This window comes from Trichoderma camerunense, assembly GCF_050948025.1.
Source record: "Trichoderma camerunense strain CBS 138272 chromosome Unknown V8C40scaffold_16, whole genome shotgun sequence".
Classification (NCBI taxonomy): Eukaryota; Fungi; Ascomycota; class Sordariomycetes; order Hypocreales; family Hypocreaceae; genus Trichoderma; species Trichoderma camerunense.
In genome coordinates this window covers 634894-647445 of record NW_028145354.1, presented here as the reverse complement: position 1 = coordinate 647445, position 12552 = coordinate 634894, and the positions used below count along the sequence as shown (strand labels likewise).

The 12552-nt window shown below is 47.4% G+C and overlaps 5 protein-coding genes across 5 annotated transcripts; 2 read left to right on the top strand and 3 right to left on the bottom strand.

Annotated features, from left to right (window-relative positions):
• Positions 1-454: 454 nt before the first annotated feature.
• V8C40DRAFT_281519 (general substrate transporter) lies at positions 455-2313 on the top strand (the record flags this gene model as incomplete). The annotated part of the gene is made up of 4 exons (XM_083221625.1): positions 455-860; positions 930-1134; positions 1190-1380; positions 1431-2313. The coding sequence occupies exons 1-4, from the start codon at positions 547-549 to the stop codon at positions 2311-2313; spliced, it is 1593 nt and encodes a 530-aa protein (XP_083070231.1). The 5' UTR covers positions 455-546.
• A 419-nt stretch (positions 2314-2732) lies between these two features.
• V8C40DRAFT_268764 (DUF1593 domain-containing protein) lies at positions 2733-4240 on the bottom strand (the record flags this gene model as incomplete). The annotated part of the gene is made up of 3 exons (XM_083219990.1): positions 2733-3833; positions 3885-4154; positions 4235-4240. 3 exons carry the CDS (start codon positions 4238-4240, stop codon positions 2733-2735), a joined length of 1377 nt encoding a protein of 458 aa, XP_083070230.1.
• A 1063-nt stretch (positions 4241-5303) lies between these two features.
• V8C40DRAFT_276712 (MFS general substrate transporter) lies at positions 5304-7010 on the top strand (the record flags this gene model as incomplete). Its single annotated transcript, XM_083220878.1, has 2 exons — positions 5304-6366; positions 6445-7010. The coding sequence occupies 2 exons, from the start codon at positions 5304-5306 to the stop codon at positions 7008-7010; spliced, it is 1629 nt and encodes a 542-aa protein (XP_083070229.1).
• Positions 7011-7017: 7 nt separating this feature from the next.
• On the bottom strand, positions 7018-9714 carry V8C40DRAFT_252654 (Zn(II)2Cys6 transcription factor). Its single transcript, XM_083217444.1, has 5 exons — positions 9299-9714; positions 8514-9230; positions 8125-8438; positions 7738-8076; positions 7018-7663 (listed from the first exon to the last, which is right to left on the bottom strand). Exons 1-5 carry the CDS (start codon positions 9458-9460, stop codon positions 7105-7107), a joined length of 2091 nt encoding a protein of 696 aa, XP_083070228.1. The 5' UTR covers positions 9461-9714; the 3' UTR covers positions 7018-7104.
• Positions 9715-10685: 971 nt separating this feature from the next.
• Positions 10686-12451, bottom strand: V8C40DRAFT_252652 (chaperonin 10-like protein). Its single transcript, XM_083217443.1, has 5 exons — positions 12007-12451; positions 11809-11936; positions 11596-11755; positions 11028-11538; positions 10686-10948 (listed from the first exon to the last, which is right to left on the bottom strand). Exons 1-5 carry the CDS (start codon positions 12234-12236, stop codon positions 10739-10741), a joined length of 1239 nt encoding a protein of 412 aa, XP_083070227.1. The 5' UTR covers positions 12237-12451; the 3' UTR covers positions 10686-10738.
• Between the last annotated feature and the right edge of the window lie 101 nt (positions 12452-12552).

Sequence of the window (12552 nt, the reverse complement as noted above, 5' to 3'; positions counted from 1 at the left end):
CATGTTTCAATGTATTTGGATTTATTAGATGGAATCATCTGGTCATGCTTGCATGTCACGAATGATAACTCGCTTCAGTTATGTTTCGTAGCTGTTAATTGATAATGAGCTATCTCCAATAGTCGCGGAAATGGTAAGAAAATCGCCTTAATTTATTTCCATTAGGAATAGAAATAGATTGACGTACGACCAGCCCTCTATTTCCCGTCATTGTTAGCCTAGTTGGGAAAGTTTAGGCATCTTTCCATTCAGCCGGTAAACGGCATTGTCAGCCCTGGGACGAGAAAGGAAAGTTTTACCACTTTCCCCAGAAACTAATGCGGCAGAGAGAATCGAACATGATTCCCCATGGGGTTCTCCACGCTGCACCTAGTCTAGCGTTGCTGTTCGGTTGCATGATCTGGTAAAAGGCTGGTAAAGACTCAAGATTGAGAAATTACTATATATGGAAGACGATGGGGATAAGTTAAGACCATCGTATAGAACGCTGCATGCAATGTTGATTGAGTAAATCTTCCCAAGTTCAACATATTTGGCACTGTCGCGATGGAACATACCAAGGAGAATGTGCATGACCATGTCGAGAAAAGTGGTGACTATGAGACTGCACAGCTGGCACATATTACCGACCAAGAGGATCACGAGACTGGAATATACCAGTCTCTCATCCGTAACCCTTGGGCATCTGTCTGGTGCATATACGGGCTGTGGACTGTGATTCTGCTCAGTTTCGACGTCCAGGCGGCAGGTAGTGTTGTTGGAACCCCCCGCTTTCGGCAGGACTTTGGATATCTCTTTGAAGGCGATTATGTGCTGCCGGCTCAATGGCAGTCTGCGTTTAATGGGGCTCCCGTAGCCATGTGAGTATCTTGTTTCTCCACGTCTATGCCCTTGCTGCAAGACTCTTTTTGACACACTGAACTGTCTAGGGCCGTCATCTCTTCTCTCGCTGCTGCGGAATTGGCAGATATATTCGGCCGAAAGCTCATGCTTCTCGTTGCCTTGGTTGTCTCTTTTGTGGGAGTCGGTATAGAGTTCTACGCGACTACAAATGCCGTCTTCTTTGCGGGGAAGCTGATCAACGGAATCATGGTGGGCATTATTGCTACAAACATGATTACCTATATTGGAGAGGTACGTGCATCTACATCTCTCTTCGGTCACTATCTGCGTATTAAAGTATCCTTAGATTGCTCCGCTGGCGTTACGCGGCATCTTCACTTGTTGCATTGGCGTCTCATACGGAATTGGTCCTCTGGTTGCCTTCTTGATCATCAATTACACGGGCCAGGTAGACTCCCGATGGGCTTATCGCTCAGTCTTTTGCTCCCAGTTTGGGTTTGCGGCGGTCGCATTACTGCTATGGCCATTTATGCCTGAGTACGATCATCAAAGAACTAAGCTAAAACATACAGCTAACACGCCCTTAGATCTCCTTGGTTCCTGGCTGGCAAAGGCCGAACGGAAAAGGCGCTGAAGAGCCTTCGTAAGCTTGGTTATCCCGGTGAAGAGGGAGAAAAGAAACTTGCACTTATCAACTTGACGCTGGAGCAAATCCGTCAAGAAACTGAGGGAGTTACATATGTGGAGTGCTTCAAAAAGTCAAACCTGCGGCGAACCATCATCAGCATCATGCCTCTATGCATTCAGTCACTCTCTGGTATTGCCTTTGTCGCCGGCTATTTCACGTACTATCTGCAACTTGCGGGGTATTCCACTTCTATGAGCTACAAGATTCAGATCTCCCAACCAGTTCTATCGATTGTTGGCAATATCATGGCCGCTGCTGCTGTTGACAGTATTGGGAGACGCAACATTACTTTCTACGGCCTCATCATCCTCACCGCGATCCTCTTAATCACCGGAGCATTGGGGTTGAGCCACAAACCATCTGAGATAAAAGGCACTGTTGCATTTATCCTCATTTACAGCTGGTGGTATAACGTCTCAATTGGTTCCACTGCCTTTTCTCTGCTCGCAGAGGTTTCCACGTCTCGTCTGCGTGTCAAGACTATTGCCATTGGATACTCTGTTCAGAGCGCAATTACTGTCATGTGGCAATTCGTCATTCCTTACTTGTTTAACCCCGACCACGCCAACCTAGGAGCGAAAATTGCATTCATCTTCTTCGGGTTTTGCGTTATTTGTATTGTTTATTTGTACTTCTATCAGCCTGAGACTGCGGGGAGATCTTATCAGGAGCTCGATGAGATGTTTGCTAAGGGGGTTCCCGCGAGGAAGTTTAAGTCTTATAAGACTGACATACAGATGCAAAATGAGGCTGCCGCGACTGCTCAGAAAACTGTTGTGTAAAGCTGATTCATCATTTTTATTCGACTCCATTTATAGCTAGTATACGAGTTAGCTGACATTAATTTATTGCAATACCGCCTGCATCTATCTATAATGATGAAGTGAAGATCAAACTATGGTGGAATGTTGTTTCTCATTGTATTGGCAACAAACTAGGAAAACTTTATGCTGCCAATTTTCTTCGTATGTACTTTACCCTGGTAGCACATGGTGTGCTGTATTATTAGATACTCTGGAAAAATGTGAATATGCCAGGTTTTCAGTTTTTTTTCGTCTTCAATCAATTCAACGCTTTCGGTGAAACTACCCAGCGACAAGGTAGTCGCCATGAATAGCCATAGGTATTCTTTACGTATCAGTAGATCATATGGAGACGAATAAGATTAAAAAATGATGAAAAATAAGGACAATTTATTGCTCTATACGTTATTAAGAGGTGTGATGAGAATCCTACGATAACTAGTCAAAGGAGGTGATCCGCTGTCTTGAACCTCAAGAATGAGATGAAGAAATTCACCACGCGCAGGAATAGGAGCCAGCCTGGGGTCAGAGGTATCGGCTTTCGGCACTGTTATTTCCACCTTCTTTCTATCCGAATCCAGCACTTTGATCTCCATCTTAGGCACCTCCCAAGGATGATACGTTTTAGTAGCACTTGGTTCGCGATACTGGAACCATTTGAAAGATAAAGTGTCTCCATCAGGGTCAAAGGTTTCAGATGCATCAAAGACCAGTGAAGAGCCAGCGTCAGCGTCAGCATAAATTGGACCTAGTCCTCGGTTTCCGTTAACGGAAATAATAGGGTGGTGATTTGCTTTGGTGAAATTGTTGGTCAGAGTCCACTGCATTCGAGCAGCGAAGTCATCTTGAAAGGCATTTCTCCAGCGCCAAATCGTTGCACGATTCGATATATATATCTGGCCATTCTTTCCAACGACTTCATCGGCAGTGTCACCAAAATGACCCCGAGGGAAAGTAAGGTCGACAGGGAGATAACGCCCTCCCCAAGAGCCGTAAGATGGCTGCTCAGGAAGACCTAGGCCATTTTGTATCATGTAAAGAAACGTAGGCGTATCTCCCTCGACAATGTACATGTAATCAGGGTAGGCTGCTCCTAGGGGGCCGACTTGAATATTCTCTTTGATCCACTCCTTGGTAATTTTTGAACTATCGGGGCCTCCTTTCTCACCAGGCGTGTCTCCGGATATTCCCGTCCAAGTTGCTTGGCTGTATTGGTTCCATCCATGTACGGAGCAGATATAAAAGACGTCAGGCCACAATCGCCTCATCCAAGCCCCGGTATCATCTTGATCAGAGATGGTATACACTCGCAGCTTGGCTCGAAGCTGTTCAGCATCTTCTCTATGGCGTATATGGTGTAAGACTTGAGCAAGGACATTACTGCCTCCCCAAACCAATACCCAAAGAGGGTCGCTGTCTTTTGCCAATAGCCGTTCTAGGAGTAATTGACCACCCTCACTCAGCGGGATATCGTCACCAACCGCGGCCATTCCATAAACCTAATGTCTGTCAATATGAGATAATATCATTTTTAGTTGGAAGCTGCTTACTGGAGGCCCTGAACGAACAATACTTCTGATGTATTCTACCGAAGGATAAAGAGAGTCAGGATGGACGTGGGCATTCAGATTATCCACGACTTTCTCGTATGCATCGATAATTTCGTGCAGATTCTCTGGAGCCACTTTGCTTCTGAGCCATACTGAAGTTACAGCCACGATGCCTTCAGTATTAAACTGATTGGCGTACGTCAAGTATCGACAGAAGGATTCCGCATCGTCGGGTTCGTTGGTGATGTCCGTCAGAATGAAGATGCGTGGCTGAAAAGGGGAACAAAACAGTTGTGTCTGCCATGATTTGTTTATTTCGGCGCTTCTGAACTCGTTGAGTATAGCAACACTCTCATATCTACACTCTGTAGAGTATTCTGTGTTATTAAATGATGCCAGTGTTTGCTTGTGCCTGTCCAAATCGAGCGCACTTCCCGATCCGGCAACTTTAAGCACGGCCGCTGTAGGAGCTGGTAGCGGGGCCGAGGCAAGCTCTAGCGATCAACTTCAGGATGGAATATCCGATCTGGTGTGTTGAATAGCGCTTACGGTTTGCGGGGGTCCGGGGAAGAACGAAGCTTGACGCCAATGAGCCGAATTTACAGTCTGCTCAATGGTAAAGTGTTGTCACGGAAGCGCTATACTCCATCCAGACCGTCAAAACGGTTATTCTATCTTGGCAGACTCTCACATCCACCTGGCATCTGTGACAGTGACATCTATTAGCTGTGCTCCTTAAGTAAGAACATCCAATAGACAATATAAAATCACGGGTGTCATATCATATCCCTCTTTTGTCCAATGAAGCAAGAGCTCTCTCTCTCCAATTCTGCTGATAATCCGTGGCGACCGTTGAGACGTGGTGTAACAGATCGTCTTTGGAACAAAAATAAGAAGAGCAGCATCTCTGCTCTCGGGAAACCCTTTAATATTTCTCCTTCTTTTTTAGTTTTCGTACTCCTGCAATACCAGAGATCTGTAACCATCAACAAAAAGTCTCACGTTCAAGGTTATTTAACAAGAGCAAAATGAACAGCACCACCCTCCCCTGCTCTGGGAGTATCGGGGAGTGTCGGCGTGACTCACGTGTAACCCACCATATTCTACTAATAGTTTAGCTGCCCAGACAGCCAACAGTGGAGGCGACACAACATGGGGCCATTTAGGCATTGACTGATTGTTGGTGATTTCATACATAAAGTGACGATTGTATGTTTGACTTGTTGAAATCCATTCTCCTGTGTGACTTATCAAACCAAGTCCTGAATGTAGTCACATCTGCGAGCTTCTCGGCATGAGAACAACAGAATTTACCCAATCCGAGCAAATTTGTTGCAGTGGACAGAAGAATCGTCAGTGAACATGTCGCAAACCCAGTCCACGGTTGTCTTGCCTGTGGAGGGACACCACGAAGGCTTGATGTCCTCGCTTGACCCAGAAACACCACAGGCCCGGAATATCACCGATGCAGAAGCACAGTTACCAGCACTTGGTTTGGAATTGAGCAACATAAGAAACAGATTGGTTGAAACACCCATACTTGATCAGTCTTCGCCCGTGGGCCTTTCGGAAGAACGAGGCAGCCCCACGAATCCCGTGTCTCAAGGCGTTCCGCCGGAGCTCGCCAATCTCCTCTCAGAGATCATCTTTGTGCTCGTCTGTACGGCTGGTCAAGTCATCTCCGCCCTGACTATGGGACAAGTCATCGTCACCCAGTTCGTGTTCCGAGAGGCATTGGGTCTGGTCCCAGCCCAGATTCCCTGGCTCGTAGGCTCTTCAGTGTTGGCGAGCGGTCTGTCAGTCATAGTATTTGGACCGTTGGCTGACCTCGCCCCTCCTAAGCCACTCATGGTAGGCGCTTTTCTGTGGGAAGCAGCCTGGAATGCGGTGACCGCTGCGGCCGTTTCTCCAAACCTCAAGGTCCTCTTCTTTGTCGCCCGAGCCATGCAAGGCCTGGCAGCCGGAGTGCTCGTTTCCGCTTCGATGAGCATTCTTGGACGAGTCTATAATCCGGGGATCCGCAAGACGCGTGTGTTTTCCTTGATGGCAGCAGGGGCGCCGTTTGGCTACTGGATTGGTTGTGTTCAAGGAGGTGCTCTCGCTGTTCATCTTCCCTGGATTTTTGGCAGCACGGCCATGTTCCTTGCATTGTGCGCTCTTGCTGCTTATCTCACAATACCCGATCTGAAACCAGCTGCAGATAGCTCCAGCGCAGATACGCCTTCGATGAAGCAGTTTGACTACCTCGGCGCTTTGCTCGCATCGTTGGGATGTGGATTGATCCTATTTGGGCTTACTCAAGGGTCAGCGGTTCAATGGAGTCCATATACTTATACTACCATTATTCTGGGCTTTCTTCTACTTGTTGCGTTTCCATTTGTCGAGCGCCGTGCTACTCGTCCTCTTATTCCAAACGGGCTTTGGCGAACTCCTGGGTTTGCGGCTGTGCTGCTTTCCTATATTTTCGGATTTGGCGGTTATGGTGAGTTGTCTCAAAATCCTTTAATTATCTGTGGCTCTTTTGTTCGCTGCCAGTTACTGACGAATCCTCCCCATCTAGGCGGTGCGTGGCAGTTCTATGCCATTCAGTTCTGGCTTCGCTACCAGGGAGCCTCTCCGCTTACTGCGGCGCTGTACATTCTCCCAAATGGCATTGTTGGCGTTCTCGCAGCTTGGGTCGTTTCTAAGACGCTTCATGTGGTCCCTGGTCACTGGATTCTTACCGTCAGCATGATCTGTTTTGGTATGGGACCGGTATTCTTTCTCCCTCAAACTCCAAGCTCCTCATACTGGGCCTTGTCAATGCCGGGCGTAGCCTTGGCTACATTCGGACCTGATCTGAGCTTCGCAGCAGCAACCATCTTTATTACTTCGAACGTACCGAGATCATACCAAGGCTCTGCTGGTAGTCTTTTAGTAACCGCACAAAACTTGACTCTGGCAATCATTACTTCTGTAGCTGGCTCTATAGGGATCAAGGTCGAACAGCTTCCTGATGGAGAGGTGGGACTTGAAGGAATTCGTGCCATCTGGTGGTTTGGCCTTGCTTCCGCTATAATTGGAGCCTTGATCACTATTACCATGGTTCGGATTCCAAAAGCGGAAGAAAAAGAACATGTACACTGAGAACAAAGCAACTGTCAATTCGGGACAATAGTAATTCTAGTCAACGCTGGTATCAACCAATCCTACCCTACGCCAAATACACTCTCCAGATATATCATTTTGACTGAGCATTGGGACTCCCTTCCACGTTCAAGTTGCCATAATTCTCCACGAGGTTCGTCAAGATGAGAGAGTCTAGCTCTTCCTTCTTCTTGACCACGCTCACCGGCCACGAGCTTCGCACCTCTTGCACCATGCTACTCTTCTCCTCCCATTCACTCTCATCTATCTTCATCGTATTCTTCAATAGGGAAAGTTCTGACGGTCGCATTCTTCCACGGATGACACGGAACAGAGCTTCAGCTAAATAATGATTCCGGCGTTGACTGTATAAGCCCTGTGCTACCAAGATAAGGGTAGAGCGTAGGAGCTCTAACTCGGCTGCGGGTGTTTGGTCATTGATGGCTTCGATGCAATCAGAGCCAGAAAGCATAAGCGGTATGACGATAAAGAGGTCCATAGCATCGTATCCATGACGGAGGTAGTAGAGTCGGATTAGCGTCTGAAGATGTCTCTTGGATTCAGCAACTACTTGCTGCGGTGGTGGCTCTTGGGCTGTTTGTGTGTCCATCAAAGGTTCAAAGATTGTCAGGATCAGATGATGATAATAGATGCTGTAATTATCTCATATTAATACCACTCCATTAGTAGACTGCAGAGAGCCTTGCAGATATTGATAGATGCTTACTGAAGTTGCAAGTGTGTAGGGAGGACGATTGTCTTTGGCTGGAGTGGACCTGGCAAGCTGTGATACCAGTGCTTCAGTTTATTCAGAAGTTCATAGGCTTTATCTACAGTCACCTGCGAGCCTTCTGAATATGCTGCGCAACAAAATTCGTTCATGATGATTCGGAAACAAGATTTGGCTCGGAAAACGTGGCCAAAATAAGACGGCGAAAGGGTATCAGTCAATGGATATTTGAGCCATATTTCTCCATACCAATTCCCATCTTGTGTAGGATCTGGCAGAGCCCAGTTTGGAGGCTGTTTGAGTAGCGGGGTGAACATGAAGGAGAAGCCAGTAAGTCTAGAAACTTCAGCAAAGGTCAATTCCAGAACCGACGAATGTACTTACGTTTCCCAATTAAATAAGGTCCATGAGAGGAACGCCATGCTCCTCTGCATTTTATAGCTGCGACCGCCTACGGTGGTGTCAAAGATTTGCATTCTACGGGCTAGGTCTATAGCCTTGATCCTATATGGCTGTCCGATTTCATCTAGACCGCAGAGATTGTGGAAGACATTGAAGACTATTCCGGCTTGAATTGTTGTAATCTTGGGTTCATGGCTTTCAAGCTCCCAGATGCGCTTCGCTTCCACAATGAAGCGATACACAAGTGCTCTGGGATTCCAATATTCGGCACGATCTGGGAAACTCGGAAAGCAGACCTGGATTTAATTAGCAGAGGTGTTTCATAAAATATGGCTTAAAGATGAAAATAAGACCAACGGGGAATACCGTACGCAAGCATAAGCAAGAACAACATTGACGAGCAGGGATGAGCAGAACTGTTTTCGGTTCGCCACCAAGTCATCCAAGAAATAATCTTTCTGAAATGCTGATGTGAAATGATACTCGCATCTCAAAAAGACTGAGAGAAGCCGTCGCATAAGCCCATCGTCTTTGCAAACAGAAGTCCACAAGGAAATTTTCGCATCAGTCAGTCGAGGGTCAATAACTTCAGCGGCATGAAATGGCTTCAAATAGACGTCTTGATATTCGCTTGAAGCCCGATTGCCGGCACGACTGGTGGCCGCACGACCCGCGATCTTGGGGCGCTCATCTTGGGGATAGAGTGAAGACGCTCCGTAAATCATTGAATCCATATAGGGATTATCCCCAAGGTAATACTGTGGCATTTCTGTTCGGTATGGGAGTTCATACCTAAAGCGCGTTTCGGGAGCAACAGCCATTTGCAACAACAGATTCCCTGTTTTGAGGTAGTTGAGAAGTGACGTCGCGTCCATCCCTTCTCTGATTTCATGCCAGACATGGCCGGCCTCTCGGTCGGGCAGATTCCTCAAGAGATCAAATAACTCTTCGTGAGCTGTTCTTTTGCGCTGTACGTCCTTGAATCCCCGTCTTAACGCTTGAGCTTCCGTTTCTCCCGGCTTTGTGGTGTAGTGGCATTCAGAGTTTCGCAGGATACAGCGACTACAAGCCGGTCTATCGCCAGAACACTGGAAACCGAGTTAACAATCACCATTCAATACAAAACACGCGTGGAGAATCAATTCCTATAAGGCACCTTTGTCTTCTGTTTACGACACGCGCTGCAGGCTGCGGCCACCATCTTCTGCCTCGTTGAAACTGGGGGGTCCGGGGCTGCTGTCACCGGTGGTCGCTGGGCTGGTGCCGGCAGCACACGGCGCAGACTCTGGCCTTTTCCCTTTGAGGCGTGCTCGGGCATTGCAATCGAATTTCATAGTAAACGCTTGTCTTGTGGGTTGAAGTGTTTGGAGGGAGTCGATGAGTGAGGGAGGCGAGTGAGTAAAAGCTTCAAAGCGACGAGAACGCCCGGTCTGGCTAGAGCATGTAGACCGTGCCAATAATACCGCGTCTGAATGTCAGTAACAGTTGATCCCACAACAACAGAGAGAGTTCCTAGGCGGCATCTCACAGCCCAAGGATGCTCAAGTATGCCCGAAGCTTCTATGAACCCCTCACTGGCATTGATTTGGCCAGCGCATGATACATTCTGGCGTACATGCACATCTTTGCTGCAGGGAATCACACACACAGTTCGCTATGATTGGCCTCAAATGTTCGGACATCACTCCGACTCCGCGTTGTGGGCCGGCCACACACTGTGAACCCTGCATATTCTCCCTTGCTTACTTACTTGAGAAGCACACTGGCACAGAAAGAGTCTCGCCTGGGAGGATTCTGATACTAATGATGCGTCCCGCATGTAGTTGCATATGCAGGTTGTGCTAGATTCATCCACGGTGAGCAACTCAAAGCGACAGCCTCGCCCATTTTTGCCAGACAAAACAATGCAATCCTTGTGTTACCTGAGTGGAGCGAAGCCTACATATACGAGTACGGTAGTTAACAGACGGAGTACATGTTAGATTTAGATGATGTCCCCCCTTTCCGCACATTGTCAGCATACATGTATTGATGCAATGTCACAGTGCCATGCAGTCATAGCGATAACCGATCTTACAACGGCGAAAATCTTAATCAAGACTCGTTCAATTATGAAATTCAATCATCAGCAGAAAAGAAGACTTTTCGGACCTGCTCGGGCCATTTGCAAAATGAACAGTATGCTGTAGTTAAAGCGCGGTCGGCATAGCTCTAAGCTGCTGCGCCATCAGCCTCGTTTAATTCGACTGGCCTATTCAGCTTTCATGCAGGGCAACATGTGGGAGGCCGTCGAAGGAGCTGAAAGACTCGAAGCGAGACGGCTGAATGTACTCGGTAAGCCTAAGCTACTGTTTTATAAATAGGTACGCGGTAAGCTGCACTTACATCCTCTTTAAAAGACGGTATACACACATGCAGTTCTATTTTAGCAACATCTGGTAGTAGTGTTTCCAGAGTCAATATGCTACTTCTTGAGCATCACAGCTATGAATTAATTGCTAGCACATATTATAATGGACCGAGAGATTCTCTCAAGATTCGTTAGGGCATGTATCCATCCATACTAATTATCTATTCATGATTCACGGCCACATCTCTATTCTATAGCCTTCTCGTTAGCTTCATCTACAATCTGAATCTTGATGCTTCCATTCCTGGGGTCGGCTGCCAGATGCAGAGCATCCATCGCATCCTCAAGAGGATAGACGTGAGTGACTAGAGGCTTCAAGTCCAGAATTCCTCCGCTGAGGCACGCAATGCCCGCCGGCCACGTATCTCGATACCGGTTAATAAACTTGAGCTCAATCTATACGCATTTCACCCAATGTTGTTAGCAAGCCGATCCTGGCATAACTTTCGCATAATTGAATTGCAGTGTTACATACCTCAGCTAGAGAAATATGCATAAAGGGCAAGTTGTTCATGATCGATTTACCGACCCCAATGACGCAGATGGTGCCGCCCCGTCTGACTGTAAATGCTGCTGTACACACGCTGCTTTCCACACCTGTGCACTCAAGGATTGTTCGCGGCGCATAATACTCTTGGTGAAGGTCTCCAACAGTGTCTTGTGGCATATCGGCATCGGCATGCTGAAACAGCCGCCGGATTCGGCGTCCATTCTCTTCAGCGCTTAGAGAAGGATCTACCTGGTAAGTTCGACATGATGGAACAAACTCTCGAGCAAATTGAAGTCTCTTTGGCTCGATGTCTGTTATCACGATCGGATGTGCGCCAGATGCTCTGGCGGCAGCCAGAGCAATCAGCCCAATTGGTCCGGCACCGCAGATAACAGTGCCACAGCCAAGGTTGAGACCAGCAGTGCGGATGCCGTGAAGAACAACGCTCAGAGGCTCGAGGAGGGCGCCCTCAGCGAACGATATATTTGCTGGAAGCCTGTAGCGAGCTGTGAGTCACTGAATGCGATCACTCCGCGCTTGTTTGGAAGCTTACTTGTGAAGCCATTTGGCTGGGTGGATTTTGTATCGCTGAATCGTTCCCGCATAGGGATAGACGCCGGAGAACTTGACGTCTTCGCAGAGATTATACTTGCCGTCTAAGCAGAGGAAACATTCTCCACAAGGAACACCCGGCTCTATGGCCACCCTATCACCTTTTTTGTCATTTAAAACTAGCCGTCGCTTGAGACGCTCTTTGGCCACTCACCCGGTACGAGGTTCATTACACCTTCTCCGCATTTGAGCACAACTCCAGCAGCTTCGTGTCCCAAAATGCAATCTCCTTCGAAGACTAATAAGCCTATCCGCCCGGATTTCCAGAAATGGACATCCGATCTTCAAATGAATATGAATAAGTCCATCAGAGTTTCTCAAAGTCGGTTTCTTTGCCGCTATCGTTACTCACCCACAAATGCCAGTGGCCTTGATATGCAACAGCACTTCTCCACGTTTTGGTTCTAAAACCGGAGCTTCAACCATCTTCAACTTATGGTCGGCTGTTGCTTGTAGTGATGGATTTGGTCGTGAAGTATGGATAATGCTTCCGCCATTTAGAGCTGTGGTTGCTACATCCTTCAGCCCCGTCGTAGCTAATATTTCGGGAGAATCGCTATTGGAGATGATTGCTGGAGCCATGGTTTTGAATGGTTGAAGCCAACAAGATAAAAACGAAAAGATCGATAATATGGCCGCGGTTCTGGGTTTGGTTGAAGTATGTAGCTTGCCTGATCTGAATTGGGAGCTGGCGTGCAACGTATCTGAGTCGGAGAGATTGGCATGCAATGTTTTAGAGTAAAATCTCGTAAAACCAATTATTTTGTTCACGGCAAGAATTTTGTGTAGAAATCATGATTGGCAAGACGCCCTTGTAGAATTCCCAGAGGAGCCCAATTGTTGGGCTTCAAGCTCTCCAGACGGAGGGTGGCTAAAGTTTCCCTTTTAGGCAATCCTC